Below are 27,760 nucleotides of genomic sequence, written 5' to 3'. Positions count from 1 at the left end.
AAATTTTAACCAAGATGATGTGGAGCAATAAAATGTTGTTGTTGAATAGGTTATTGGATTACTTGAAAAAAATATTGTTTGAAATCGAGGGCCTATAATTGAAAATAAAATAGTTCACAAAGTGTTCACAATTGGAGACATAATGGTACGACGATCCAATACCAAAGCTTTTTATGTTTTAGCACAACCCAACTTTTTGCAGACTAAAAGTTTAACATATTGTGGGGATACAGTATCTGTACCCATTTACGGCGAATTAGTTCGATACTCTTTAAAAGTTCTTAACCTTTTTTTTAAACTAAAAATAAATATAATACTGAGCAACATTCCTGTTTTAATGTACAAGTAATGAATATTCTAATCACCAGTCATTTTTTTCTATTCTACGGCAATAATAATAAATATTATAAATACCTAAAAGGGCTCATTTTATACATGAATCATGTTTTATCCTTAACTTTAAATCGGTTCTTCCAGCTCCGTTAGATGAATATTGTTCATTCCAAATAAATTCAAGTAGGCCTATCACTTCGATTCTACAATACAAACATCAGATTCGGTGTTGAGAAACAGGTAGAGATTGTTGATCTACTTTTATTTTCCATTGCGCTGGGAATGTTTATCCACAATGTGTTCCTTTGGATACATGCATTCGCAACCGGCATCGTACTGAAATTCGGAGAAGATCGATTACTGCTTTCGGCAGATTTAATTTTCTTTTCTGGGACCGTGTGTGAACCTACCTCTTCCATTCTAACGTGTTCCCAGCAGTTTATCGCTTTGGCATCATCGCCTGCTTTCCGCCTAGTGATGAACATTTTCTGCTTAATCTGGGTACACGACAATCCCGTCTCTGAGCACTGAAAATAGTAGAAGTGAAAATTCTGTCGATTAGCTAACGATATCCATGTAGGAGTTTAAGTTAGTTTAATTTGACCGGCTACATGATTTAGGTTCCACTTTTTGTTAAAATGCATAGACGAAATTACATTACATTCATCACATATAACTAAATTGCCGCTCTACGCACAAATGTCCCATGTTCTAAGGTATTTTATTTACATAGATGGGACTGGTATGTAAAGAACAGCATACCGCAGTAATTTGACGGGTTTACTTTAGCACCATTTCTGTTTATGGCTGATTCTTGCATGAAATTACCTACATTTCGGTAATTCTTAAATAAATATGAGGTTATAAAAACTAGTGGTTATTAATCATTCTGCAGGATAGATTTTCAAAATTGATTAGTAGGTAGTTGGCGGGTTGATAGTGATAAATGTGCTGAAAACAACGCCTAATAATTGACGCTCACGTCACATTGCTATTGGTCATGTGGGTATCGTAATCCAGGGTTATATTGATTGCCTATTTTTGAATATTTTTTTCTAAATGCCATTCGAAAATACGAATGTTGCAACTTTTAAATAATTATTTAAAGTACCGTAAATTCATGTGACCTTGATCACCATATCACACGATATTATTTCTTACTAATTGAGCATTAACCCAAACTCCTTCGGCATGGCTTTGCTTTGTAGCCGCAGACTCTAACCACACGACTAAGGAAGGACCCCTTTTTCCCAAATAAGCATTTGTTTTAGTTAGATTTTTTAGTTTTAAGATAGATTTTTTATATAATCGTTTTTCTCCCCTGTTACTTACCCTATTTTGGTAGGTGTTGTAAGAGTTCAGGCATGATTCGGTAATGTAATGGTCAGGACGATATTGATATCCATCAGAGTTGTTTCCTACGTATACCACATTAATAAGCGATTCGCAAATCGGATGCCGTGGACGAGTGCGTTTGAGCTTAAAATCGATGGTATGAAAGTTCTGTGCTGTAAAATCGGTGTCGCCGGCCAGTGCACTGGGATAATCGTCGATTTCATCTTCAGTATTGTGTTGATAGCTATCGGCTGGAGGATACAGTTGTCGGCGCCATGTAGTCAGTGGCCTCCATAAAGGAAATCCAATCATCTCTTTGAGCGGGGTTTCATCATTGTTTCCACAAACATAGGTGAAAGTTATGGCTAAGACTGTGACAATAATCTGGAAGATGGAGTTGAAGAAAGCTAAATTAAATATTTTATGTTATTGTGTTTTTAATTTGATTTTTTGTTTTTATAAGTATGATTGGAATTTAAATAAAAGAACAAATATGTTCCATAGTTAACGATTCTACGCTCTTGAGCATTATACTGCCCATTACTGCATATTTTGAACATTCAGCAAAATGTCTACTACTGCTAGTGGGCAAGTATGCATTTTATGGCAGAAATTAATAGAAAATTTCCAAAAAATACAAAACTCAAAAGTGCTTATTTAAGGTTGAAATTTTGTACAACTTATATTACATAGTAGTCAGAAAATAGTTCTGATATAATTTCATTGCTACTACATTACGAAGCTCATGTATAATCTCAATTTTGGTATTTATTTTTAAATTTTCTAGAACAATCTCACAGAATTCAGTAAGTTGATCGAAAGTGTTTATCATTTGATGGCCTTCGGTGGCGGAGTGCGATTTGGAAAGCCCGAGCAAGCATGAGTTTTTTCCTTGCGTAGCCGGTTATGTTTTTTTTTCTCGGTTTTCGCGTTTGCCGGGCAGTGCGGTTCGAAAGGCCTGAGTAAGCATGGGGTTTTTTCGTTGCGTCAAGTGAAGTTGAAAGTGGATTATGGCTACTCAGTCAAGGATGAAGGATCAATTGGTGAGTTCGTTTCATGCTTTTCTTTCACATCTGTGAAAATTGTATGACTCACCATTTAATCGTTCAGCGGAGAGACGTATATATGATTTTTCGACAAACTATGAATAGTTCGACACTATAAGTGTCGGCATAACCTTTTATTTATGAACTATTTATGTTTTACAAATTTCATTGAAACACCCCTTTCCTCTTACCTTTGTTCTTGTTACTTAAGAAATACTTTGAGTGATTCGACACTATGAGTGTAGATATGCAACCATTCACGAATTTCATAACGCTGAAGGGCGTGGGTGGGTGTCCTTAAGGTGTTTCAGCTCATACAAAATTTGAAAAATATTCATACAAAATACGTTACGACCATTTTTGGCGTTATGAAATTTGTGAATAAACCCTTACTTTATTCAACGAACTTTTAGTGATTTGCCACTGTAAGTGTCGGCATAAGACTGTTCTGTGATGGTCAAGCAAATCGAGTTTTTCTTTTAATATGAGTATAATATGATAACACATGTTTTCGTCCTGACAGCTTTATGAATGGTGAGGGGAAAATTGTCAAATCAATTAAATTATTATATTTCAAGGCGTGTTTATATCTCACAAATAATTGTTTATCATGGTCTAATCGCTTATCAAAGTAAATCCTGTGACCCAACGATCCTTCCTATTAACAAACATCCCTCCCAGTATCCTTTGTGGAGATGCAGAGGCAAACACAGTCTCCAAATAGAAAGGATTGCACACTAACATTCCTTCCCCAAATTCCACCTGATTACAAGGACGTGGCCGGCGCTATTATTGACCTTGTATAAAAAGAAGCACTGAATTATGCACCCTGAAGAAGATTACGGCCAATCCCAGCCAAACTTCTAGTTGATTCTCTGTGCATCTTCACTGACTTCGGTCAATCACGGAATAGCAACCATTGATATGTGTAGTCAGTCTAAGCTAAGCTAAGCTAAGCTGATGGCCTTTGGTCAATGCCGGCGAACCTTTGGTAAAACTTTGGCCTCAAACCTAATTAGTGGTTTTCATGTCTATATCATATTTTTCCAGGAGTTACACTAGGGCAATTTATTCAAGAATTACTCAAGATATTTCTCTAGTGATTTCGTCAGAATTTCCTCCGAGGATTCCTCCACGGAAACATGCGAAGTTTCGCCTCATGATTGAAAATTTTATTACATTTACTATAGCAGAAAAATGTGAAATATTATATTCATTGACTTCGATTCCAGATAGGTGCAAAATTAATTAATGGAATTAAAAATTTTATTCCGTACTTTGATGAATTAGGTTTGATTATGGTGAAGCAGCTCTATGACATTTAGAGTTTTTTCCTGAAATAACGTAAAATTCTTAGTTTAGCAAAAAATGCCGAATCCCGAGATTTTTCCAAGCTCGGAAAACAAGACTCTCCAATTGCAAAGAGACTATATTACTCTTTCAATCAACTTTAATTTGTTTTGTGGTTCACTAGCATTGACGTGTGTAAAACATTAATATCTAATTAGAAGCAATGGTTTGCTCATTCGGATTAAAATGCTATTAGAGAATCGTCTCGACGGTGTGAAGCAAATATTTACTAACTAATTCCCAATTATCACGTATCAAATGGGGCAGCATTGTACTGCAACAACATCATGGAATTCCGTCCTACGGCATCCACCAAATCAAACTATCACCATCATCATCATGAACATTATCGCCATCACCATCAGAGATAAATAAAGACACGCATTCGAATGGCTCCCATTCCGGCAAACTGCTGCTTCAATTGGAATGTATCGGCAGTTCTTTCACCATTATCAAGAACGTTGAATTTGCTAGGTCAACATAATTAAAAGCTAACCTTTAGTGATAACGTTTTATCTATGTGTAGAGTAAGGTGGGGCAAAAGTTCGACCTTAGTGGTATAATCAAAGTTTCCAGGAAAACAATAGCAGTTAAAACAAAACAAATACCATACAGTGAACCTTCAACATATTGGCTATAATTTTGCTGAACAAACTTGTGTCCAAATATTTACCCATTTTTAGTTATAACAGTTTCAAAATTTATTGTCTTATTCGAACTTTTGCCCCACCGGTGGGGCAAGAGTTCGAATCTAGTGTGGGGCAAAAGTTCGCTGGCTAAAACACTATATATCGATTTTTTTATGACAGGCATACTTTACACCAGCCGTAAACTTAAGTTTGCCGAAAAATACACACTAAATTTTCATCAAAAAATTGCCCAAAACCGGGTTAATTGTAATATACTCAAAAATAGCAGTTTTTCGCAAAACTATGTGGAAATGTAAAATTTTGGTGACAGTTTTCACACGATCAGCCAAATTTAACTAAATTTGAAGATAATATGTGGAATTTAGGCAATTTGAAAATTTTTCCGTGATTTAATACATGGGTCGAACTTTTGCCCCGCTGATTCGAACTTTTGCCCCACTATGGGCCAAAAATTGTTTTCAAGCATTTATGCAAAATCTTATACACGTCAAAGCAACCTTATGATAGTCCTAGAAACGCCCTTACATAAAATATTGAAAAAGATTTTATCTTCAATTGGTTCCATGCAACGAAAGTTTGACCAAAAATTACAATATTCACGTCGAAAAACAACAAATAGCCATAACTTTTCCAAATCTCAATCGATTTTTATGATATTTGGAGTAAAAGTATCTTACTTGAATAGCATTCGAACCACAATGACATTTATAAGATTTGTTTTGAATTGAGCTAGAAATCTCAAAAAGAAACTCTTACCCCACTCGAACTTTTGCCCCACTTTACTCTACATCAAACATGCATCAGGTCAAAGCGCCCCAGTCGACCAAAAGCCGTTGATACCCAGAGTGCTGATGTTCCTATAGTGAATCTCTTGTCAACACATTCGCTCAAAGCTCGATGCATCATCACACGTTTTCATGCCCTAGAGCAGCACGAAGAATAATGACGAGAAATGCCTCGTGAGCATAACAATGCCCATTTTATGAGCGAAATTTGTTTGGATACTACGATATCGTACGTGACCGTATGAGAGCCAACTGGTTCCAGGGCTGACGCTTTGCTAAAGGCTGCCGCTATCATACACGTAATATGGATCTGGGAAGCACCGCTTTTAATTATGCCAATTATTTGATAACAACTCAACAGCGCCGCTCATCGTTATCGTCAGTTTGAACATCTTTATCAGAAAACTGCCATGGAAATGTCATGGTTGCGTTGGCTAAAGGGGAGGGATCCATAGATTATGGTATGCGTTCCGATATTAGAATTCATAGACAATAACGGTTGAAACAGTATTGTTAATACTTCGTTATAACTATTATAACGAATTATCTATTATAACTACGTAATTGTTAGTTTTCTTAAGATAAGATAGAAAAGTTAACAATAAAACTAATGTGAACTCATGCAGTTCTGGCTTTCTTTCTTAGGATATTATTGAAACATAATACATTTTACACCTTTGGTTTTTTGGATCTGTCACATTATTTACGTTAATTTGCTGGTAGCAAAAACTATTGGACAGCACTTATTTGTTCGAAAATATTTGAATTATATGAAGAAAACGGATTGGCATGAGCACATACAACAACATATCCGAACAAACACACATTTTATTTAGTATTTGTTCAGATAGTTTAGCGTATAAGCCTGGTTGCTATGACATTAATCGGGTGTTTACGTCAACTCATGCATATAATCATTCTTCAAACTTATTGATTGGTTGCATAAATTGATTAACCAGATCATCTCGGCACCAACAGCTTCACTTTCCTTCTGAAGGAAGTCGTCACTAATTTTTTAAAGTCATAATTGACTATCTTGGGGGATGGGATTCGATCCCAGGTCCTCGGCGTGAGATGCATGAGTTCTAACTAACTGAGTGAAAGACAAAATACTGAAACTTTCACCTCTCAGCGAATACTTTACTGAATACTGACGTCAGTATATGCGTACGAGACATTTCTCGTTTCCTCAAGTGACTAAATCAACTCTGAAGTATTCCTGTGGCCGCAGTTAATCCGGTGGGTCACTGGTTCAGGTCGGGTAAAAAGAGTGCTGTGTTTTTGTGCCACTGTAGGTAGGCATATTTTAAGTCACATATACAAAAAATTAAAAAAAAAACAATAAAAAAAACTCCAAAACTTTTACTATTTTTACGACGATTTTCCTTTCCGTAATCCATGGAAAAGTGGAAATGTGACAAATGTGGAATAATAGTGCCGTCCATGTTATGAGTACAAACTGTATTTATTAACATTGAAAAAAAGTTTTTTCAACAAAAAATCAAATACCGATATCTGTCCATAAATAACAAGCTTTCGGTGTCCCTTTGAATAAATGATGTGTTCTGTAATTTAGATTGTTTCTTCCTTTTGCGTGTTTCGGGCTTTTGAATTATCGCTTTTGTGGTTTTGTATGTTTTTGCAGCGCATTTCATAGAAACTCTAAAAGCTTAGCAATTGCCAAAGGAACCTTTTAGGACTCTAAAATGTAAAAAGATCAAATATTGTAGCACTTTCTGTTAATTATTAACATATAAAATTATCGGTTTAAATGAAAATTATCACCAACGTTTTACAAATGTTTCATTTTATTTCTCTTAAACTATGTGAGTGCTTGAAATTTTCGGTCAATTTGGCGAACTATTTTTTATCGCTCTTTCTGATCTATCTATCGTTACAGATAAACAGTCTTAAAAAGAGATCTATTTACACGCTGGACATATTTTTGAGACTATTACTTATTAAGTAAAATAAAGCTGAAGTGTATACACGCATTAGTTTGAAAGTTGTTATTGTTTAAATTTGACAAATTTAGTTCGTCACAGTCCTTAAACTGTTAAATTTAATTATCAATAGATAAAGTGGGATAAAGGTTCGAGTGGGGCAAAAGTTTTATTTCCAAGATTTCTAGCCCAATTCAAAACTAATGTTATTAATTTAAAGATGCTTCAAATGCTATTCAATTAAGGAACTTTCGCTACAAAAGTTATAGAAATCGATTGAATTTTCGAATGTTATGGCTATTTTTTGTTTGTAGACGTGAAAATTGTAATTTTCGGTCGAACTTCCATTGCATGGTACAAAAAAAAACATATCTTATTCAGTTTTTATTAAGGTACGTAGCTGGGCCTGTTGGGATGCAATTTTTGACCCATAGTGGGGTAAAAGTTTGAGCTATATATTATCTCGAGGAAAAATTAGCAAATTGCCTAAAATCCTCATTATCCCTTCAGCTTTAGTGAAATATGCCTCATTGCGCATAAAAAAAGCACCAACATTTAACGTTTTACCTAATTTTGAGAAAAAAATGCTGTTTTTGGGTATATTATAGATAGCCCTGTTTTGGCCAATTGCTCGATTAAAATTGAGTGTGTATTTTCTGAAAACAGAAGTCTTTGGCTGTATAATGTACGTCTGTCCATATTTTGTGTTTCAGCCAGCCAACTTTTGTCCTACACTAGATTCGAATTCTTGCTCCAATTTTAAAATGGTTGTAACTAAAAATAGGTAAATATTTTTCCACAACTTTGTCATGCAAAATTGTAGACAATATGTTGAAGTTTCATTGTATAGTATTTATTTGTTTTCAACTGTTATATTTTTTCTGAACATATTGATTGTTCCACTAAGGTCGAACTTTTACCCCACCTTACTCTACTTAACGGATTTCTATATTTGTTGTCATTATACTCGTACACATATCTCGTTTCTAAAAGTGGCTAAAGGAACTCGGGAACAAGACTGGTTGGAGTTAATACGGTGGGTCACTGGGTTAGGTCGGGTGAAATGGGTGCTGTGGTTTTGTGCCTCGGTAGGTAGGCAAATTTCAAGTCACAGATAGTTTGCGGAATCGGCTACACTGTGGCCAATACTGCCGTGAATCGCAAGTCAGTCTTATCTGCATTTTCGTCAAAAATGAGGTGAGTTCAGTTTTCCACATATCTTCCAATGCTTTTTCATCTGCACTAATGAGATAATATGATTTGTTCGGAAAAATTGAGAAAAAACAGCAAGTCAAATTGTCCCATAATAAAAAGAAACCGCATATCAGTCCCACTACGGTTTCCGTACCGTGCAACATAAAAAAGAATCGTGGTTTGGTCATCTCTATATTTTCCCTGGGAAGATTTCGTAGTGGAAGACAATTTGTGAAAGTTTCATTAAGATTTGATCATGTTCCAGTTCTCTGAATATTCGTATAGAAAAAGACATTGGAAACTTCACAACCCATGTTCTCAATGACCACTTTTACACATAGGACGGACCTGCGATTTACGGCAGAATATATCAAAGAATTTTAAGAAAACGCATCAGAGTGAACCTTTTGAGAAACGATTCAATTGGGTAACCATGTTCTCTGCATGTGTTTAATCCTACAAATGGCCAATTTGGGTTCCCCGGGGCACCTTCAATTTACTATAAAGTGGCCATTTTGTGTCCAAACATCTGTTCTAAGCTCATAGGAACGTATTTTTGTGAACTATTATGTTTGATATCTACTTTTCAAGCCTTGACACGGTTATGTATTCAACAAATCTATGATTGGTTCTTCCGGGAATTAAGTCTGAGTGGTGACATCCGGTACATTCTAAGCTCTTCGTTTATAATGTTGAATATCAGACTTTTATGATTTATGCAAGTTAAAATGATTTTAATTGTAAATAAATAAAGGTAACTTAAAATGTCCAAAAAATATACCTTTTTACCCGACCTGATTCAGTGACCCACCGGAATAACTACGTTTACAGGAATATCCGCGAGTTTCTTTGGCTGCTTTTAGAAACTAGATAAGAAAACGGTGTAATACGCCCCCCTTAAGGAAAAACTGCTCTATCACAGTAGCAAGGCTTTAGGACATTTCGTCGAATGACATTTGGTCGAATGATGTTTAGTCGAATGACATTTGGTTGAATGTACATTTTGTCGAAGAGACATTTGGTCGAATAGGCATTTGGTCGAATGGACATTTGGTCGAATGGCTTTAGAATATTTCGTCAAATGACATTTGGTCGACTGACGTTTAGTTGAATACAAATTGGATCGAAAGCTTATTTTTAAAATGGTTTATTGAAAGATCATCTAGTAAAATTTATTAATGTTTCATAAGTTTTGCAAAGTTGGTAAGAAACCGTATTCCTTAGAAAAATATGAATTATTAAATGTTGTTGAATGAAAAAAGGGACATTCTATTGAGTCATATTTCTAATTCCATACATCTATTTGATTGTGGTTTGAAGTTATACTAATATCTAGGATCTCGAACTAGTTTTTTTGTGCAGTGACTAAAATATTTAGCTCTAGTAAATTTATTATTCTTTTAAAATGTCATCATTCTTTGTATAACTGCTCTTCAAGTTTTTTTTTATTACTGCATCACTTCTTAAGGCAGAGGCGAACGACACCAGTTAAAATCTCTATAATAAATAATAATAATAATAATAACTTTTAAAGTTTTTTATGTCATGGTGTTTAGTTGGTTATGCTCTGCACGCAACTTCCTCTTTCCAGGTTGTTAAAAAAAAGCGTACAAGATGTTTTTTTAAACGATGTTATCGTTTCAAAACAACCCGGGCAATATGCCCCTCCCATTAAAAAAAGGTCCACAACGTTGTAGAAAAGTTGCCAAGGAAAATTAGTTTTTCTGTAAAAGTGTTTGTAATAAGTACAATAATAAAGAATGGGCTTCATCCACCCTGAGGCTTCCTTATCAGAACGAATATTTAAGATATGTAATCATATTTACGTGTTAAAGAAGCCTCAATCTCGTGAAAATGAAGAGGGGCGAATTGCCCCGTTGGGGCGTATTACACCGAGTTATCCTATGTGTACGAGTGTACTGACAAAAATAATGATCGAATCCGTTAAGTATTCGCTAAGCAGTTACTCAGGCCTATACAGTTTAATAAAAAAAATTCCCTAAGCCAACTTTTTACACACTTTCAATCTATGGTAAATACACAAATTATTTGATTTAAATTGTTAAAATATACAATAATGCGGCCAGAAACACGAAGAAAAGCATTTCCCAGCAAGGATAGTGTTTATAGTTACGTCGACCATGCGAACTTGGGCAGTGCAGTAGGGAACGGTGGGGAGTTGGAAACCATCTCAATAAATCCTAAGCTAAGATTAAAAGCAAAATAATACTTCTACTGTTGAAGACATATTTTCACGTTTTCTTGCTTTCTTACAGATAGGCGAAGAGCAACAATTTTCGACCCAGCACTAATTTTCGACCCATTCATACGATTTGGGCCAACTTTGTATGAAAATCCGAAAATTGACACCGAACTCTTGTGGGTCGAAAATTAGTGCTTTTCCTATATTTATTGGATGAACACAGGCTCTTAGTCTTAGGCGACTCGTGAGAAATTCGATTACCTGTGTACTGATTCATATAAACCGTTATATTAAATTATGAATACAAATTATGCATTTAAGTTATAAAATGTGTTTCAATAAAGGTAAAAAGTTTTAAATAAAAAGTAATTTCCAATACCGCACGCTATGTCCAAACCAGCAGATTATGAAAATTTAATGCACCTCGGATTTTTTTCCGATAGGATTCAGTATTTGGGTTATATTTTCATAATCGGAAGGTTTTAAAATATTCCACCCGTGAAACTTGGATTTCTTCCATTTTTTAGTTATTTTTTTCATATACAGTCCTTGAAAATCATGTTTCCCTACGCATTTCAGCCCATACAAAATGTATGGAAAAAATTCACCGATGGAAACTTACAACCTTTCGATTATGAAATTATAGACCAAATATTGATCTCTAGCGGGAAAAAATCCGAGGTACATCCGATCTTCATAATCTGCTCGTTTAGACATAGCGTGTACCGGACGCGATATTGAAGTGTCTCGAAGATATTATATTCGTTGCTCATTTACATCACTCGTTGTTAGATTTAAGCATTTTGGATGATGCCTTATACGATGTTATGCTAAACGGTAATTCTTGACCCGAAATTTTAATCCAAAAACGTGATTTTGGATATTTTTGCAATATATATCTATTGATTGTTTCTACTCTTATGCGCAAGATAATTTTTTCGCGGATATTTAATTCATGTAATAATATATAAGTGTAAAAGAAAAATAGAAATATTAGTAGTAGAACGCTAATAGCGGTGTTCTCACAAAACTGAATTAGTTTATTATCACCTTTAACTGTATCTTTTCATTGTTTGGTCGATGCCATGTTGTAGTGGATGATTTTAAAATTTATTTGACACTTTTAGGACCGGTACTCAAGCTGTCAGCGCGTGGAAAACTAGATGTAGGTAACACGAACAGCAGCGACATTAGCATTCTTAGGTTAATGCTTCTACTAAAAGAAACCACAATCCCTTAAAATGAAATGGGACGTATTATCCCCAGTTACCCTATACAATTTTTGCTGAGATAAATTAAGATTTTATATTCCCACATATCAAGCGCAAGGGAAGGACAGCTTTGCTCTGAGCAGGCTATGCACTGCACATCGAGCAAACTCTGAGTTACTAACATTTGCTCAGAAATCAGCAAATTCACTTTTACTGCTGCTATACCGTTTTGTCTCAAATTCCGAACAGGCTCATATTCCGAACACTCGGTTTTTGTATGGCGATTTGGTTGAAATGTTTCACTGAAATATGTCACCAAATAACAGGGAAATGGCAATCAATTGCAATTCAATTTTAACGTTTCCAATATAATTTAGACCGCGGGAGACGTGATGATTCTCTAGTTTGAGACCAGTAGAATAAGTTCAAAAAAATTTATTTGCGAAATAATTCATTTGAATACGATTTATTCATGCTGTTCGGAATTTGAATCAAGGTGTTCGGAATATGAGACAGATTGAACACCGTGTTCGGCATTTGAATCAAAATGTGATTCCAAACTTTTACGTAAAAACAATACTAAACAAGTTTAAATAAACATTTTTAACAACACACCCATCAACTAACAGTTAGACTTTGCCAAATATCAGCCAATTTATGCCAATCAGATGCATTTGAAGTCACTGTTGGCCTTAAGTGTTCGGAATATGAATCAAAACGGTATCTTGCTTCTATTTTCAACCAATGTCACGTGAAGTTTTCTTTTTCTGGGATTTGATAAACGCAGAACATATCGATGGTCGTTACAAAAAAGGGGGTTTATCTAGTTAAAAGTTTCAAGAACGTAAGGGTAACCAAAAAGATGAAGCAAGTCCTTTTGTGTTTTTTTTTTACATTTTCAACCCATTTGGTTTTCCATTGATATTGGGATTTTCAAAACAAATGGAATATATAAGTATTGATGAAGGTCGAAGTAAAAATGGAGCATATGTCAAAAGTGAAAAAGCAGTTTTCGCCGTTAAAATCGACAAATCGAGAAAAATAAAAACACACAGGTGTTTTATTTCCAAAATAAAAGGGCTGTGTGTTTTTATTTTTTCCGATTTGTGGATTTCTAGGGCGAAAACTGCTTTTTCACTTTTAACATTTGCTTCATTTTTACTTGCATTTTAAGACACCTGCCTAACTTCATTCGTATCAATGTCTTGGAAAATGTTAAGTTTGAATAAATAGCAATAGGCAGGCTTCCGAATTCTCACTCACTCTCACGATAATGGATTTATCCCTCAAAGCAATTTTCAGCGATTAGCTGCCTTGCGATTTTATCCGTCCACAAAACAAAGCGAAAATAGATAATTGCACATTTCCGCAGCTGTGAGAAGTTTGTTTTCTCTTTCTCCGATTCATGGAGAACTTTTCCTGTATGCATCGCCACAAGCAGCAGTTGCTTTTATGCACCAAATTAACCACTCCTTTCGTCAAGTTGGTGTGGTAGCATGGTTAGCGTGTACGCATCGCGGTTGTTTTTAGCAATATTCTAGGTTCGAATCCCGTCGCCGGCACTAGTTTTTGTTTATCCACATAGTGATAATTCTCGGGAGCAGTTGGTGAGCGAAAATATGATGGAGTGAAAAATAAATTATCCCCGGAGTGGAGTGATTTTCGGTTATCCACCATCGTAGCTCCAGGGAAAATTAGTGTGAGCGATAAAAGATGTTCACGTAAGGAAGCGAAAAAAGCATTCTCCTTACGTGCGAAAAATCGTAGATTTCACATCATTCATACGAAAATTCAGAACCCTGATTTCTAACAATGTAACACATTCTTATATCCTATAATTGATCAAAGGTTCTTTTAGGGCATACTCAGAAGGGTGCAAGTTACAGTATACCATTTGCAGGTTGCATGATACCATTTGGAACTCTGCTGAAGATGGCCCCACTTCTAAGCCGATGTAGAAAATATTCCACCACATTCACTTTTCTGTAAGTACTTCTACATCACCGCGGCAATGCGAGAGAAGTACTTACGGTGAACCAGTCACAAATTTGAAATGAGACTGTTACCGAATCATTAAAAATTTCACTCGATGATCGTTCATACAAATTTAAGACAAAGCTGAAAGAAAGCGTTTTCCTTTCAACAAAAGAACTCTGACCCGTTGGGATTGCTGATTGCATACGACACGATACGAAAAAAAATTCACTGCGAAACAAACAATTCATCATTTATGGTTGCTATATTCACATGACGACGATCAAGTTGAGTTGCTCAGAGTTGCTCGAAAGCAACTCATGATCTAACTCAAGATCAGTAGGCTGTCCCACCCCTTGATCAAGCGTGTGCTAGAATAAGGGCGTGAGTCGCATGATCGATTTCTCTTCATCGATCCTTTCTTCTGTAAAAAATGGTGACAAGGTGCAAATTTAACAGCATTTGTCCACCTTTTGACGCAAGAATGCTTCGCTGCAAAGCGGTCTGAAGTGAAAAAAATGCCAATCTTGTCACCTTTATTCCCACACGAGATGATCGATGAAGAGAAACTGATCATGCGACTTACGCCCTTATTCTAACACACGCATGATACATTAGGTAGCTGGTGATGATATTATCACGCATTATTTGCTTGTTCAATGTTGTGTGAATACCATACCTTCATGATTAAAAAAATGACGGAACATATAACAAGACAGGGAAAGCTAATCTCCACTATACTGCCCTTCTACACATACTTGTCCCATGTTCTATGTAACCCTTATGGACTGCGGGACAAATATGCGTAGAACGGCAGTATAATGCACGGCTGTTCCAACAATGAGTCAGCTTCTTTGGTTCTTGCTGTGCAATACCCAAATCATGGAGATGCATGGTCATTTAAAATGTTATGGGTGTGAATGGAGCACATTTATATCAACTTTTCTAAACACGACCTACATTTGCAAAAACGGTAACCATGCAAAGAATGCTGCGAAAGAGCTCATATAACAATTAGCTGAGTATCAGGTTACGTTTCAATTGACACGTAATGCCAGGAAAAGGAAGATTCTCCGGTAACACTTAAGTTCTGAGTTGTGGCACATTATCATCATTAATGTCATCCAGCTGCTGTACATTGGTGATTCATAGAGGTGCATCACTATCTTAGTAATGATTGGATCATCAAGTGCGTAATTGAATCATAGAGCATGAATCACGATTGTGAAATTCCCTATGCTTGCATACTCAGATAAATATTCATAGACAGCCAGCGGTCTCATTTGCAGTTGCAGAACTCGCGAAGTCTAAGCTTTGGAATATATGGCGCGGGTGACCGTGTTGGATCAGTGCCATGCAAGATTATCATAATTCACAGCCCAATTTGCATTTCAGAAGCTCGTTGGCTATAAGTCCTCTCCGACCGGATTGGTAGAGATGCAAGCTAGTTGTTTTTGTCATCCGGTAGGTCAACAAATGTGGTTTTCCACTCGATATATGTCCAGTGCAGAAGAGGCATGGCTTATAGGATATCAACAATAATTCGAACATGGTTTACCACATAATTTTCACTTAATTAATCAATATGCACTCAGATATTGGTTCAGACGTTCGATTTGCAGCATCATAAATCCATTATAACGTTCCGTATTCGATAACAGTCATCCGGAAAATTGTTTTATTATTTTTCAGATCCATAAGGTAGCACATTTTGATAGGTATATATCAATACTGAAGCGATTCCGGTTTAGGGTCGGATTTTTATCAACTTTTAACAACATGATTGGGTGAGATGTATGCAAATAAAGCGGTTGGTGGGTGTTCAGCTGATCGTTACTATGATTGATATTTTGAAAGCGAATTGATTATAAAACAATTTAAAATGTATTCTTCCATTTCCATTTTCGCGCCAACAGTATAGAAATTATGGATAAAAGATTGAATTCTGCAGGAATTGGTTTGAAATTGAACTCATCAAAGTACAGGTACGCAATAACCAGGAACGGAACACTGACCTCGATGCGAAAAAAAAAGAATAGTGATATACTGCATATAATCCAGTTGTATGCCCAATCGACCAAACAAATGAAAAACCATTGGCCTTCCAATTCGGATGATGTTGGCTGGTTTGACTGCACTGGCAATTAGTGCAAAATAAATAGAGGCGTACAAACAGCTCGGTATGATAAGCCGGATGAGAAAAAGCACAAATCGAATTGGGAAAAACATCAGATTGGATTAATTCTCCATTTTTCTCCTGTCTTTCACAATAGCTGTTCTGTATGGCTGTAGTTTATTCGAAAAAAGTGACATACAGAACAATGATGGTAATGCAGTATTTGGGCGGATGCCATCTCTATGATATAAAATTAGGAAATATGTACTTTTCTGAAACTAATAAATGTGCTTACAAAGTTAAAACTTGTACTTGAACATTACAAATTCTTCTATGAATAAATATTTTTGAGCTGTAGGTGAATTTCGGCGAACAATTTCTTCGAAGAGAAGAAATTTTCTTCCATTACTCACCAGCAAGAAAATTTTCTTTTCTTCGAAGAAAATACGCGCCGGAATTCGCCTACAGGACTGACAAGTTTCAATCTCAGCTGCAAAAACCATAAGTAATTAACTCCATTTGCTTTCATCTGCAAACTACTTCGAAAGTATGAAAGAGATTCATCAAGTACAAGGGGGGCTCAACGATCTTGAAGTTGATATGGAGAAAATCGACGGATGTTCTTGCTTGTTCAGTCCCGGTTTACTGCTCTACTTTTTTCTATTGATTGGAGAATATTGCAGTCACTCATGTAATTGAGATGTAATTGAATAATGCATTGACTCCAATTTCTGTTTACAAATTTCATGCTCATCAAGCTTACCTTGGTTTTGATGGGTCCCGTTCAAACTTTGACAGTAGCTTTGGTGGTCCGAAATAACAAATTTGGCACTGCGCATCCCGAGGAGGAACAAATAACTCCCTTATAACTTTTGCATACCATATTTTGGTATCATACCAAAATTAGGTATTGTTCAGTTGTCAATACCTCAATTTGGTATTAAACTGGTAATGAAAAAAAAAATTGAAAAAAAAAAGTTCCATTGAGGTATTAGACAGCTATTGAGGTCTGCTGGAGGTATTGAGCTACTATTGAAAAATTTTACTTTTATATGAAAATCCATCAAGTATTATTGAGGTATTACAATACCTGATCTAATTATCAGTTTGGTGTTCCTAGAATATGCTCGAGATATTATTTGAGGTATTCTACCTCTTATGCAGGGCTCGTTCATACGTCATTCAGGTTGTAAGGAATGGAAATTATCTGGTATGGAATACCTTAGTTTGGTATTCAGGAGTTATTTTCTTTTGCTCGGGATCGTACTCTTGCATAGTACAAAATAACACGAACTCAATTTAGAATACCGAATCTCGGCTAATTTTAACCAAAATTAGCCAAACCGAGTTGCCGGCAAACAAATTTCATGAGATCTCAGAAGACAAAGGCCCAGTATCAGTTACTCGTGCTCTGTAGCTGGCAACCTGACTATTAGCTGAATCTCAGATTACATAAAAAAAAACGAGATTCGCACAGCCAAGCTCGTGAAAAATAAATAAGTGTGCAGAAAAATAATATTTAACTTCGATTCCTGAATTGGCCAATCACATTGATTTTGCATCTGAGTGGCCAAATCAGGAATACCCTGGCCAGATAAGTTGTATGCTGCCGTGAATGGCAAGCCAGTCTTATCTGTAAACGTAGGCATTGAGAATATTGACTAAAAAGTTTTCAAACTCATTTCCCATACAAATATTTAAAAAAATCAGGAGATTGGAGCTTTCACAATGGACTAATGCACGAGTTCACTATTTGATGTTTGAGCGGTGCCATATTCACTCGTTGCCATAGTCACATAAATAACACGGCTCCGCTCAAACGTCAAATAGTGAACTCGTGCATAGGTCCATTTGCTGTTCAACTTGTTACCTTACCGAGAAAAATATAAAGTCGACCAAAACAGGTTTATTTATTTGTGTTACACAGTGCAGACATTTACAAAAATCAGAAAAGTCAAGAGAATTTACAAGTATATTTGAACATGAGCGAACAGCATTTTTTTTTTGAATTTCTTTATTAGTATCATTCCAAACATTACGTTCATTTCTCATATCTAGGTGTTCTGTGTTATTAGACAACACTATCATCCTAATTTGGTAAAACAAATTTAATATTTTACTAACATTTTGTTAACAACATATTACATTTCATTTGCCGTAGCAGTTCAGACTTTTTACAGGTGAGTTGATTTCACCTGCTTATAAGAGAAAAAAAACGCTTTGAATTTACTTAACCTAACTTAACCTGAACATATAACGCATTAATCGTGACAATAGAAAGATTGTAACGATTTTTGAATGAGATTATTAATTATTTTATTTGACATTTGTTCCAATGTTTCAACATTGGATAGAAATGTAACTCATTGGTACTATACCAGGGAGGAAGCCTCAGAATCATTTTCAAAATTTTATTTTGAATTCTTTGCAGAGCTTTCTTCCTGGTATTACAACAGCTAGTCCATATTGGTACAGCATACAACATGGCTGGCCTGAAAATTTGTTTGAATATAAAAAGCTTTAAGAATAAGCTTTTTATATTCAAACAAATTTTCAGGCCAGCCATGTTGTATGCTGTACCAATATGGACTAGCTGTTGTAATACCAGGAAGAAAGTTTTAATTTTCTATTAATAAGGGGATAGAGACATTTTACATATATAGTACATTTGGCTTGAATGCCCTCAATGTGGGTTTTGAAAGTTAAATTCTTATCTAGTATGAGCCCTAGATACTTAACTTCATCTGACCAATTTATTGGAACCCCTCTCATCATGACAACATGTCTACTTGAAGGTTTCAAATAAAGAGCTTTTGGTTTATGTGGGAATATTATTAGTTGAGTTTTGGAAGCATTAGGATAAATCTTCCATTTTTGCAAGTATGAAGAAAAAATATCCAAACTTGTTTGCAATCGACTACAAATGACACGCAGGCTTCGTCCTTTGGCGGAGAGGTCTGTGTAATCCGCAAACAAGGATTTTTGACATCCCTGAGGTAACTCAGTCAGGTAAGTCAGATGTGAAAATATTGTTAATATTGGTCCCAAAATGCTGCCTTGGGGAACACCAGCTCTTACAAGAAATATTTCAGATCTGGAGTTCTGATAATGAACCTGAAGTGTACGATTTGACAGATAACTTTGAATTATTCTAACAATTCGTCGGCGTTAAGTCAGAGTGGACCAAGTGACATTTTTCATATATTGAGAAAAATGGGTTTAAAGTCTAACACTTGTCATTTTTGAACTCGTTTAAAATTTGGTTTAATATTTCTACACATCTTTGTGTTACTTTTAAACAATATAATGTGATGTGTAAATCATGAAAAATCATAATCCAAACCTCTGATAGAACGATTTTTTGATGGACTATGTGCACTTGGTCCACTCTGACTGAACTAAAAACCAGAGTTCTTTGAGTTGGTTTACTATGACTGAACAATTTCTAGGAAAATAACAATCATTCAATGCTTGCATGGTCAAACTGGGTGCATATCTCTAAGAAAAACAGATTATCAAGACCCTTGGACACCAGAATCGTCAATTCTTCAATAACACTGCGGAACACGTTTTTGTCTCAAGCACTAAAATATCGCTCGTCACTCAATTAAGGGTTGCTGAGTCCATCGCCGTTTTCAAAAATTTCATGGCACGTCTAGTTTTCGAGATATTGACTGTTGAAAATGCAAAATTTGACCGTTTCAGCCAACTTGCATGCAAGTTGTCCAGCTTGTACGGCAATTTATTTGCTTTATTTGTCATATAATTCAAACTTCATGTATAAAACAATTATTATAAACAAAGTTCATAATATTTCCGATAGTAAAATGTTATTTTTTGGTGGTAAAGAAAAGTATTGTATTTTACCATATAAAAGAAACGAAGAATTTTATATGAAGACTGCAAGCTTGTTGAAAAAATCAGATTTAAACTAAATTTTATCGTGAAATTTCAACTAAATTGAAAGTTCAAGTCCTATTTAGCATGTTTGGTAGATTATATCACAAAAAAGTTTGATAAATCATACTTTAAATTTCATGTAAACATCAATAAAACCAATGTTTTATACAACTTTGGCGATCTGTAGCTAAAAATTGTGACGTGCTGGAACATTTCTGAGAATGGCATCAGATTGAGCAACCCAAAATCTACTAGAGACACATAATTTGATCCTTGAGACACGCAAAAGTGTCATTTTTGTTACGCTGTGTAATCCATATCGTCAAAATCGAAATCAGTGGCCATACGATAGCTTGAAGATTAAGGTTTTGCAGGGTCAGGGCATTGAAGACCAGAAATATTCAAATATGCGTTCAGTCAGAGTGGACCAAGTGAAAATCTTGAATACCGACCAAAATAAACTGGTCCAATAAGTGGGTTCTAGCACATTCCATACATACACCATAGAACTACCATAAACTTCTATCGGACTTTGAAATTGACTCAAAAATGCAATAATCAATCAGTTCATTGCTTTTCAACACTTGGTCCGCTCTGTCTGCACAGAAATTGTTGCAATTTCTGACCACCCATCCAAAAATGGTAAATGGTCAAAAATCAAATTCAAATGCATTGAATTAAGTAATATTTATTAATTTCTATTGATGGATAAGTAGAAGAATCATTCGATGTCAAGAAATCTGACAAATCTCTTGAAATGTTTTTCATTTCCTCGCACTCCTCAGCGCGCTGATCATTTTCGCTGATATGGTAATAAGCACTTGGTCCACTCTGACTGCATACTTTTATCGATTTTTATTGATCATCCGAAGTAAATACTTTACATATCCCTCGCAGTTTACAGCATTCTTGAAATCTGATCAAAGTGAAACGGATGTATGGTAATTTCGCATCTAATGTGAGAATAATCCAATTTTCCCAAGTTTTGTACTTGGTCCCCTCTGACTTAACGCCGACCAATTTATGTTGGAAAATTAAAGTTTTTTTTTTATTTTACGATCAAACCTTCATGCTAAATACTGTCGAATGCTTTTTCTATGTCTAGATGAGCGAACAGCTTAATTCAGCAATGCAATTGGCATATGAGATCTACAACTTTAAAACTGAGTGAAAAATCAAAAACTGTCCAAAGAATTTCTTCAACTATGTTGAATCTAAACTAAAATCCTTTCCTTCTACAATGTATTTTAATGATAAGGTTGGCCATACCTCACAAGAAATATGCAACTTATTTTCATTTTTTTTAAGAAGTATACACAAAATATTCTGAAGCTAATCGTGATTATGAACAATTCGATATCCATCCTGAATTTCCTAACGACGTATCAATCATATAAATGTGCATGAAATATTGAATTGTTTGAAAAACTTGGATGCAACCAAAGGAAGTGGACTGGATGGAGTTCCACCAATCTTCATGAAGACTGAACACTGAGCAACTGAATTAACTAATCCCTTATTTTGGCTCTTTAATATGTCACTGTAGTCTGGAGTCTTTCCAAAGATGTGGAAAAGCTCATACCTTGTTCCCATTTTCAAATCTGGCAAAAAATCTGATGTAATTAATTATCGTAGCATTACCCTTATTTCGTGCATCCCGAAGCTCTTTGAGGCCATTATAAATGAAAAAGTATTCATCAAAATCAAAAATAGAATAATTGCAGCGCAGCACGGCTTTTTTGAAAAACGATCGACATAAGTGGTTGCTCGAATTTGTAAACTATTCGTTGAGTGCTATGGAAAATGGAAATCATGTAGAAGCTTTGTACACAGATTGTAGTAAAGCATTTAACCGCGTTGATATACCCATGCTTATATTTAAACTGTAACTTCAATGATCCATAAATAATAAATACATTGTTAATTGCCTATGTTAGATCAATACTTGAATATTGCAGCATAATTTGGTCACCTTTGGTCATAGTACATGAAGAAAGGATTTAGTCGGTGCAAAAACAATTTTCATTTTACGATCTTCGCAAAATAGGTTGAACAGAATTTCCATTACCTACCATCTTACAAAGCTAGATGTATGTTGATTGATATTCAAACACTAAGAGTGAGTCGTGAATAGGCAATGATTTCATTTATATATTGTATCTTATAAAGTTGATTCACCAGAATTATTATCTAAATTAAACTTTTATGTTCCATCCAGACGTTTACACCATCGAGAACTATATGCAATCAGCTATCACCGTACTAATTATGCAAAATGAGTCAAATGATGGCTACTTATAATAAACATTACAATTCAATCGACTTAAATTGGTCCAATGCGAAGTTAAAACAATACTTCCGCACATTATCTTAAGAAGGAAAATTATGTAATTGAATGTATTAGTGACTCTAGCGCACAAGAAACTCTCTGTAACGGTCTACAAACATGATTGACGACAATAAATAAATAAAGAAATCTGCAGTAGGACTGACATGCGATTACTTTTCATTATGAGACAATTCGACTTGAGAACCGTCCATAAATGACGATTGCATGAATGATTACATTTTAGGGGGGAGGGGGCATCTACGATTTTGCTACGAACCATGTATGTAATGCTATTTACATTTATGGACGATGCCTTGGTATTTTTTTCCTAATTCCACGGAACGATAGGTTTAGTCTGTTAGAACTTTCTAAATAATGCATTCCGAAATGTTTTCTGACACCCTCAATTGGACTTGTACAAAATTGCAAAAAGGTAGTATGCAACTCGTTGCAGAACTCGTCGTTATTAAACAAGTCGTCACGCCTCGTTGGATAAATGTACGACTAGTGCTGTAAAACTCATCATTCTGCAGCTTGTTGCGTGAACTAATGTTACCGAATTGTTCAGTTGCTGAAATTTTACAGGAATCCGTAATAGTAGTTTACGGAACAAGTTACAGAATGCACGAGTCGTAGATTTATCCTACGAAGCTTGCCAAGTAGGAAAATTACGACGAGTGCTGTAAAAATCGAATTCTGCAACGAGTAACGAACAACATTTTTTGCAATTTCGTAGAAGACCCCTTGAGGGTATCAGAAATTATATCGGAATACATTCACCATAATTTTACAATTTCTGAAAAACTATTGTGTAATGATTCATTACGCAACTCAAAACAGTTGCGTAATGAGAAAGCGTTGGGTAATGAATCATTACAGGACTGGTTTCAGTTGCGTAATGACTATTTTCGCACTGCATACTTCAGTGCAGGAAAGTAGGCCGTTTCATGACAGATTGGCGTGATGAAAAACAGCCTATTACGATGAGGAATTGCAAAATATTAGTTTACGGAACAAGTTGCAGAATGATGAGTCGTAAACTTATCCTACAAGGCTTGCCGAGTAGGATAATTACGACGAGTGCTGTGAAAATCGAGTTCTGCAACGAGTCACGTACAACATTTTTTGCAATTTCGTAGAAGGCCACTTGAGGGTATCAGAAATTATAACGAAATGCATTCACCATTATTTTAAAATTTCCGAAAAATCATTGTGTTATGCTTCATTACGCAACTCAAAACAGTTGCATAATGAAAAAGCGTTGCGTAATGAATCATTACAGCACTGGTTTCAGTTAGGTAATGACTATTCCCGCACTGCATACTTTAGTGCAGGAAAGTAGGCCGTTTCATGACAGATTGGCGTGATGAAAAACAGCCTATTACGATGAGAAATTGCAAAAAATAATTTAAATGTGTAGGGTCGTTTACGACCCGAAAATTCAAATAGCTTGCAAAAATCAGTATGTTGACTGATTCTAGTTGCATTGGGCTTAGAAAAAAGGCACACATGTCTTATTTATATCTTAACCCTCCAGGAGATACGGAGTTGATCGCTGTGGCCACCGGGAACCTGGTACATCTTTAAATACCTTTAGAGACCCCTACTCTGGCATAGTTATAGTTTCGTAACCAAACAAGCAAACTGAACCGTCCATATATGGGTGAATAGGTATGCACGTGGACTGTGGTTAGAGATTCATAAATTATGTCCGCATTCATACCGGTTCCGGAAACCCGGAACATCCAAAAAGTAAGTTTCCATCTTAGTTTTGTACATGTAATTCTCATCGGTACTATTCGGTTGATGGGTATTTTGGCATGAAAATTATCTGCAATAAGGAACAAGTTACCGGTGCACATCACCTGGAAATTTCGGTCCAGTATGGCCCATCCATAATTGATTCCTGGAGTCCCGGAAGGTAGCCAATCTGAACAATCCGATGAAATTTGTACCCTTAAACTAAATGAATGGCGTCAAACTCTTTATAATTTTCAATGTTTGGATGCTTTTTGCCAAAAAGGTGAATAGATTTTGGTGCAATCTTCATGATTTTGAAAACCTGTGTCTCTTCTAGGTCAACTATAGATGGATGAACACTTTGGTTCTTATTGACCACCGAAAAAAAAACCAGTATTTAACAATAACCCTAATTTGAAAAAAAGGACTCTGGGGTTATACACTAGAAACGTTTTTCCCCGGGGGTGCATATTTCCCCTGCTACCCTTACTTTTGAAATAAAGCATTTTATGTCCCTTATTTTTTTTCTTAAGTTTTTTAGTTGACGGATTAGTTTGGTTTCTATTCTTTGTTTTATTAAATATGTTGCAACGTTTAAGTTTATTGTGCATTTTGCCTTTTTGTATATTGTCAAACAAACTCCGCGTATGATATAGAGTAAAGTGGGGTAAAAGTTCGAGTGGGGCAAAAGTTTCTATTTAAGATCACTAGCGCAATTCAAAACAAAACTTACAAAAGTCATGGAGGTTCGAATTCTATTCAAGTAAGAGACACCAACATGTTAAAGTTTCCAGTGGACGGTTTGCCCTTTAAGGTGATTATAAAACGAAGCCAAACTTTGAATTTTCAAATGCACAAGACTGGAGAATCTGACATCAGTTCGCGTTGAAAATCAATCAAATTACTTGCTTGCTGGTGATGACCAATGGGATAAATTTTCAACGTGGAGTGCTGTTTGGTTCTCAAGTCTTGTGCTCTTGAAAATTTGAGGTGTGGCTTTGTTCTATAATCACCTTAAAGGAAGCCCACACTAGACAACGGACTAGCATGCAACGCCGAGTGGCACAGTCGAAATACGTTCCTGACGAAAAGATTTCCGAACTGCAGTGGGAATCGAACCCACACTCCTTGGATCGATGCGGCTTATACTTGGTAACACTAACCACACGGCCACGAAGCCTTTTTTTAAAGAGACTTTCACTCCAAATATCACAAAAATTGATTGAGATATGGAAAAGTTTTGGCTATTTGTTGTTTTTCGACGTGAATATTGTAATTTTCGGTTAAACTTTCGTTGCATGGAATCAAATAAAGATAAAATCTTTTTCAATATTTTATGTAAGGGCGTTTCTAGGCCTATCATAAGGATGCTTTGAGGTGTATTAGTTTTTGCATAAATGCTTGGAAACAATTTTTGGCCCATAGTGGGGCAAAATTTCGAATCAGGGCAAAAGTTCGACCCATGTATAGACTCACGGAAAAATTTGAAAAATGCCAAAAATCCACACATTATCTTCAAATTTAGCTAAATTTGCCTGATCGTGCGAAAAATGTCACCAAAATTTTACATTTCCACTTAGTTTTGCGAAAAACTGCTATTTTTGAGTATATTACAATTAACCCAGTTTTGAGTAATTTTTTGATGAAAATTTAATGTGTATTTTTCGACAAACTTAAGTTTACGGCTAGTATAAAGTATGCCTGTCATAAAAGTATCGATATTTTGTGTATTATCCAGCGAAATTTGGCCCACACTAGATTCGAACTCTTGCCCCAAAACTTTTGGGGCAAAAGTTCGTTTAAGACAATCAATTTTGAAACTGTTATAACGTAACATGGGTAAATATTTTGACACAAGTTTGTTCAGCAAAATTATAGCCAATATGTTGAAGGTTCACTGTATGGTATTTGTTTTGTTTTAACTGCTATTGTTTTCCTGGAAACTTTGATTATACCAGTAAGGTCGAACTTTTGCCCCATCTTACTCTACATGGGTAATAATCTTCATTATCATTTTAGGAAATAGGATTTTATTCTTGGCACTTTTGATTCAATACGGTAGGGTTTTTTTTTTCAAAACTGTGAAACTCCTCTTTGACCACAACTGTTCAGAAAATTCGTCCAAGTAGAACTCCGATGCCAAAGTTGATGATGGTAGTACCCAAGTAGTTCTTTACCTTATGGCATGAAATTCGCCTCTTGAGTATTCCTTGCACGAAACGAAGCAGATATAAACTATGATAGTTAAATACAGATGGTCCTTATAGCTTGCGTTTTTTTTAATCAACATGCACTTTTCCTATAGCCGAATACACCTAAAATACTTACGAAGTTAAATATTTTCTCCATTTTTCATCAAGATCCTTTATGTGTTGTGGATTTTATGATGGTTGTTGAATCCAAATTTGAAGCACTTCTTCGTGTATGATCACAATTTAATCACCTCAATACTCTATTAAAATCCACAACTTAAATAACACAAAAATAAAACGAAACATCAACGTTCACAACCAATTGCTATCACGATTTATCACGCGTCATAATTTGAATTGCGGTATCGTTTTTATAACCGATATAACTGCTTCACTAGCTGATCCTAAAGTGTGTAATACAGGGGTCACAGGGATTCTTTTATAGTCTATTTATAGGCAAATCCACTCTACTAATCGTTTCTCAGATAAGGTTCCTTATCAGTCAACTGAATAGTGGGTAAACTTCCATCAACAGCTTTGACACATTCATTTTTAATATTGCTATGTTGTGATATTCTATTTATTATATTAAGTTAATTATAATAGTGTGTATCAAATTGAGCTTTTAGCAGAGAAAACATTTTTTGCGAACCTTCAGTCAATGTGTGATATGAGTAGGGTAGGTGTACCAGTTATGGCCATAGTGGTTCCCTATTTCGCCATACGTGATAACTTGAACGTCTCCACATTTTGAAAAGTTTTGTGTGTCTTAGCAGTAAGATATAGGATATATCTTGATGTTGAAACATTCAAAAAGATTGAAAATGTGAAAGTTATTGAAATAATGCATATGGCCAAATAGGGAACCACTATGTCCATAACTGGTACACTTTCCCTACATGGATGCAAAAGTTTTCCCATATGAAGAAAATTCAAATTTGGTTGAAATTGTCCAAATTTAGCATGACAACAAAATTAGAGTGACAAGATTTACAATATATCAAAACTTGAAAAATAAGATAAAAAAATGTTCTTTTTAAGTTGATGTATTTACGAGCAACTAGTTTGATTATTCCTGGGCAAAGACGTTTAAAAATGATAGTTCTATTAATTTTAAACATCCTTTCCCAGAGATAATCAAACTAGTTGTTCGTAAATACATCAACTTAAAAATAACATTTTTTCTTATCTAATTTTTCAAGTTTTGATTCGTGGTATTCGATTCACTCACTGTGCATTTCCAGTGCGCATGCTTGCAAGTGACCACGTTAATCCTCAATTATTAAAATTAAAAGTTGCGTCACCAGGGGAAGCAAGGTGTTTTAATGGCATTGGAGGTATTTTTTGCATTTTCCGGAAAAAAGGTTTCCGCAATGTTTGGTTTCTTTATAATTGCAATTCATTCATAGAATGGTTTCAGATATGATAGTGGCAATTCAAAAGTTACTCTCTACAATCT

The 27,760-nt window shown here is 35.3% G+C and overlaps 1 protein-coding gene across 1 annotated transcript; it reads right to left on the bottom strand.

The window, feature by feature from the left end:
* Nucleotides 1–314: 314 nt before the first annotated feature.
* On the bottom strand, nucleotides 315–26,711 carry LOC110676394. The gene is made up of 4 exons (XM_021844117.1): nucleotides 26,438–26,711; nucleotides 1,666–2,052; nucleotides 744–860; nucleotides 315–669 (listed from the first exon to the last, which is right to left on the bottom strand). Exons 1-4 carry the CDS (start codon nucleotides 26,456–26,458, stop codon nucleotides 595–597), a joined length of 600 nt encoding a protein of 199 aa, XP_021699809.1. The 5' UTR covers nucleotides 26,459–26,711; the 3' UTR covers nucleotides 315–594.
* Between the last annotated feature and the right edge of the window lie 1,049 nt (nucleotides 26,712–27,760).

The sequence above is a fragment of the Aedes aegypti genome, chromosome 2, assembly GCF_002204515.2.
Source record: "Aedes aegypti strain LVP_AGWG chromosome 2, AaegL5.0 Primary Assembly, whole genome shotgun sequence".
Classification (NCBI taxonomy): domain Eukaryota; kingdom Metazoa; phylum Arthropoda; class Insecta; order Diptera; family Culicidae; genus Aedes; species Aedes aegypti.
The sequence above is the reverse complement of the archived record's forward strand: the minus strand, read 5'-3'. Positions and strand labels throughout refer to the sequence as shown.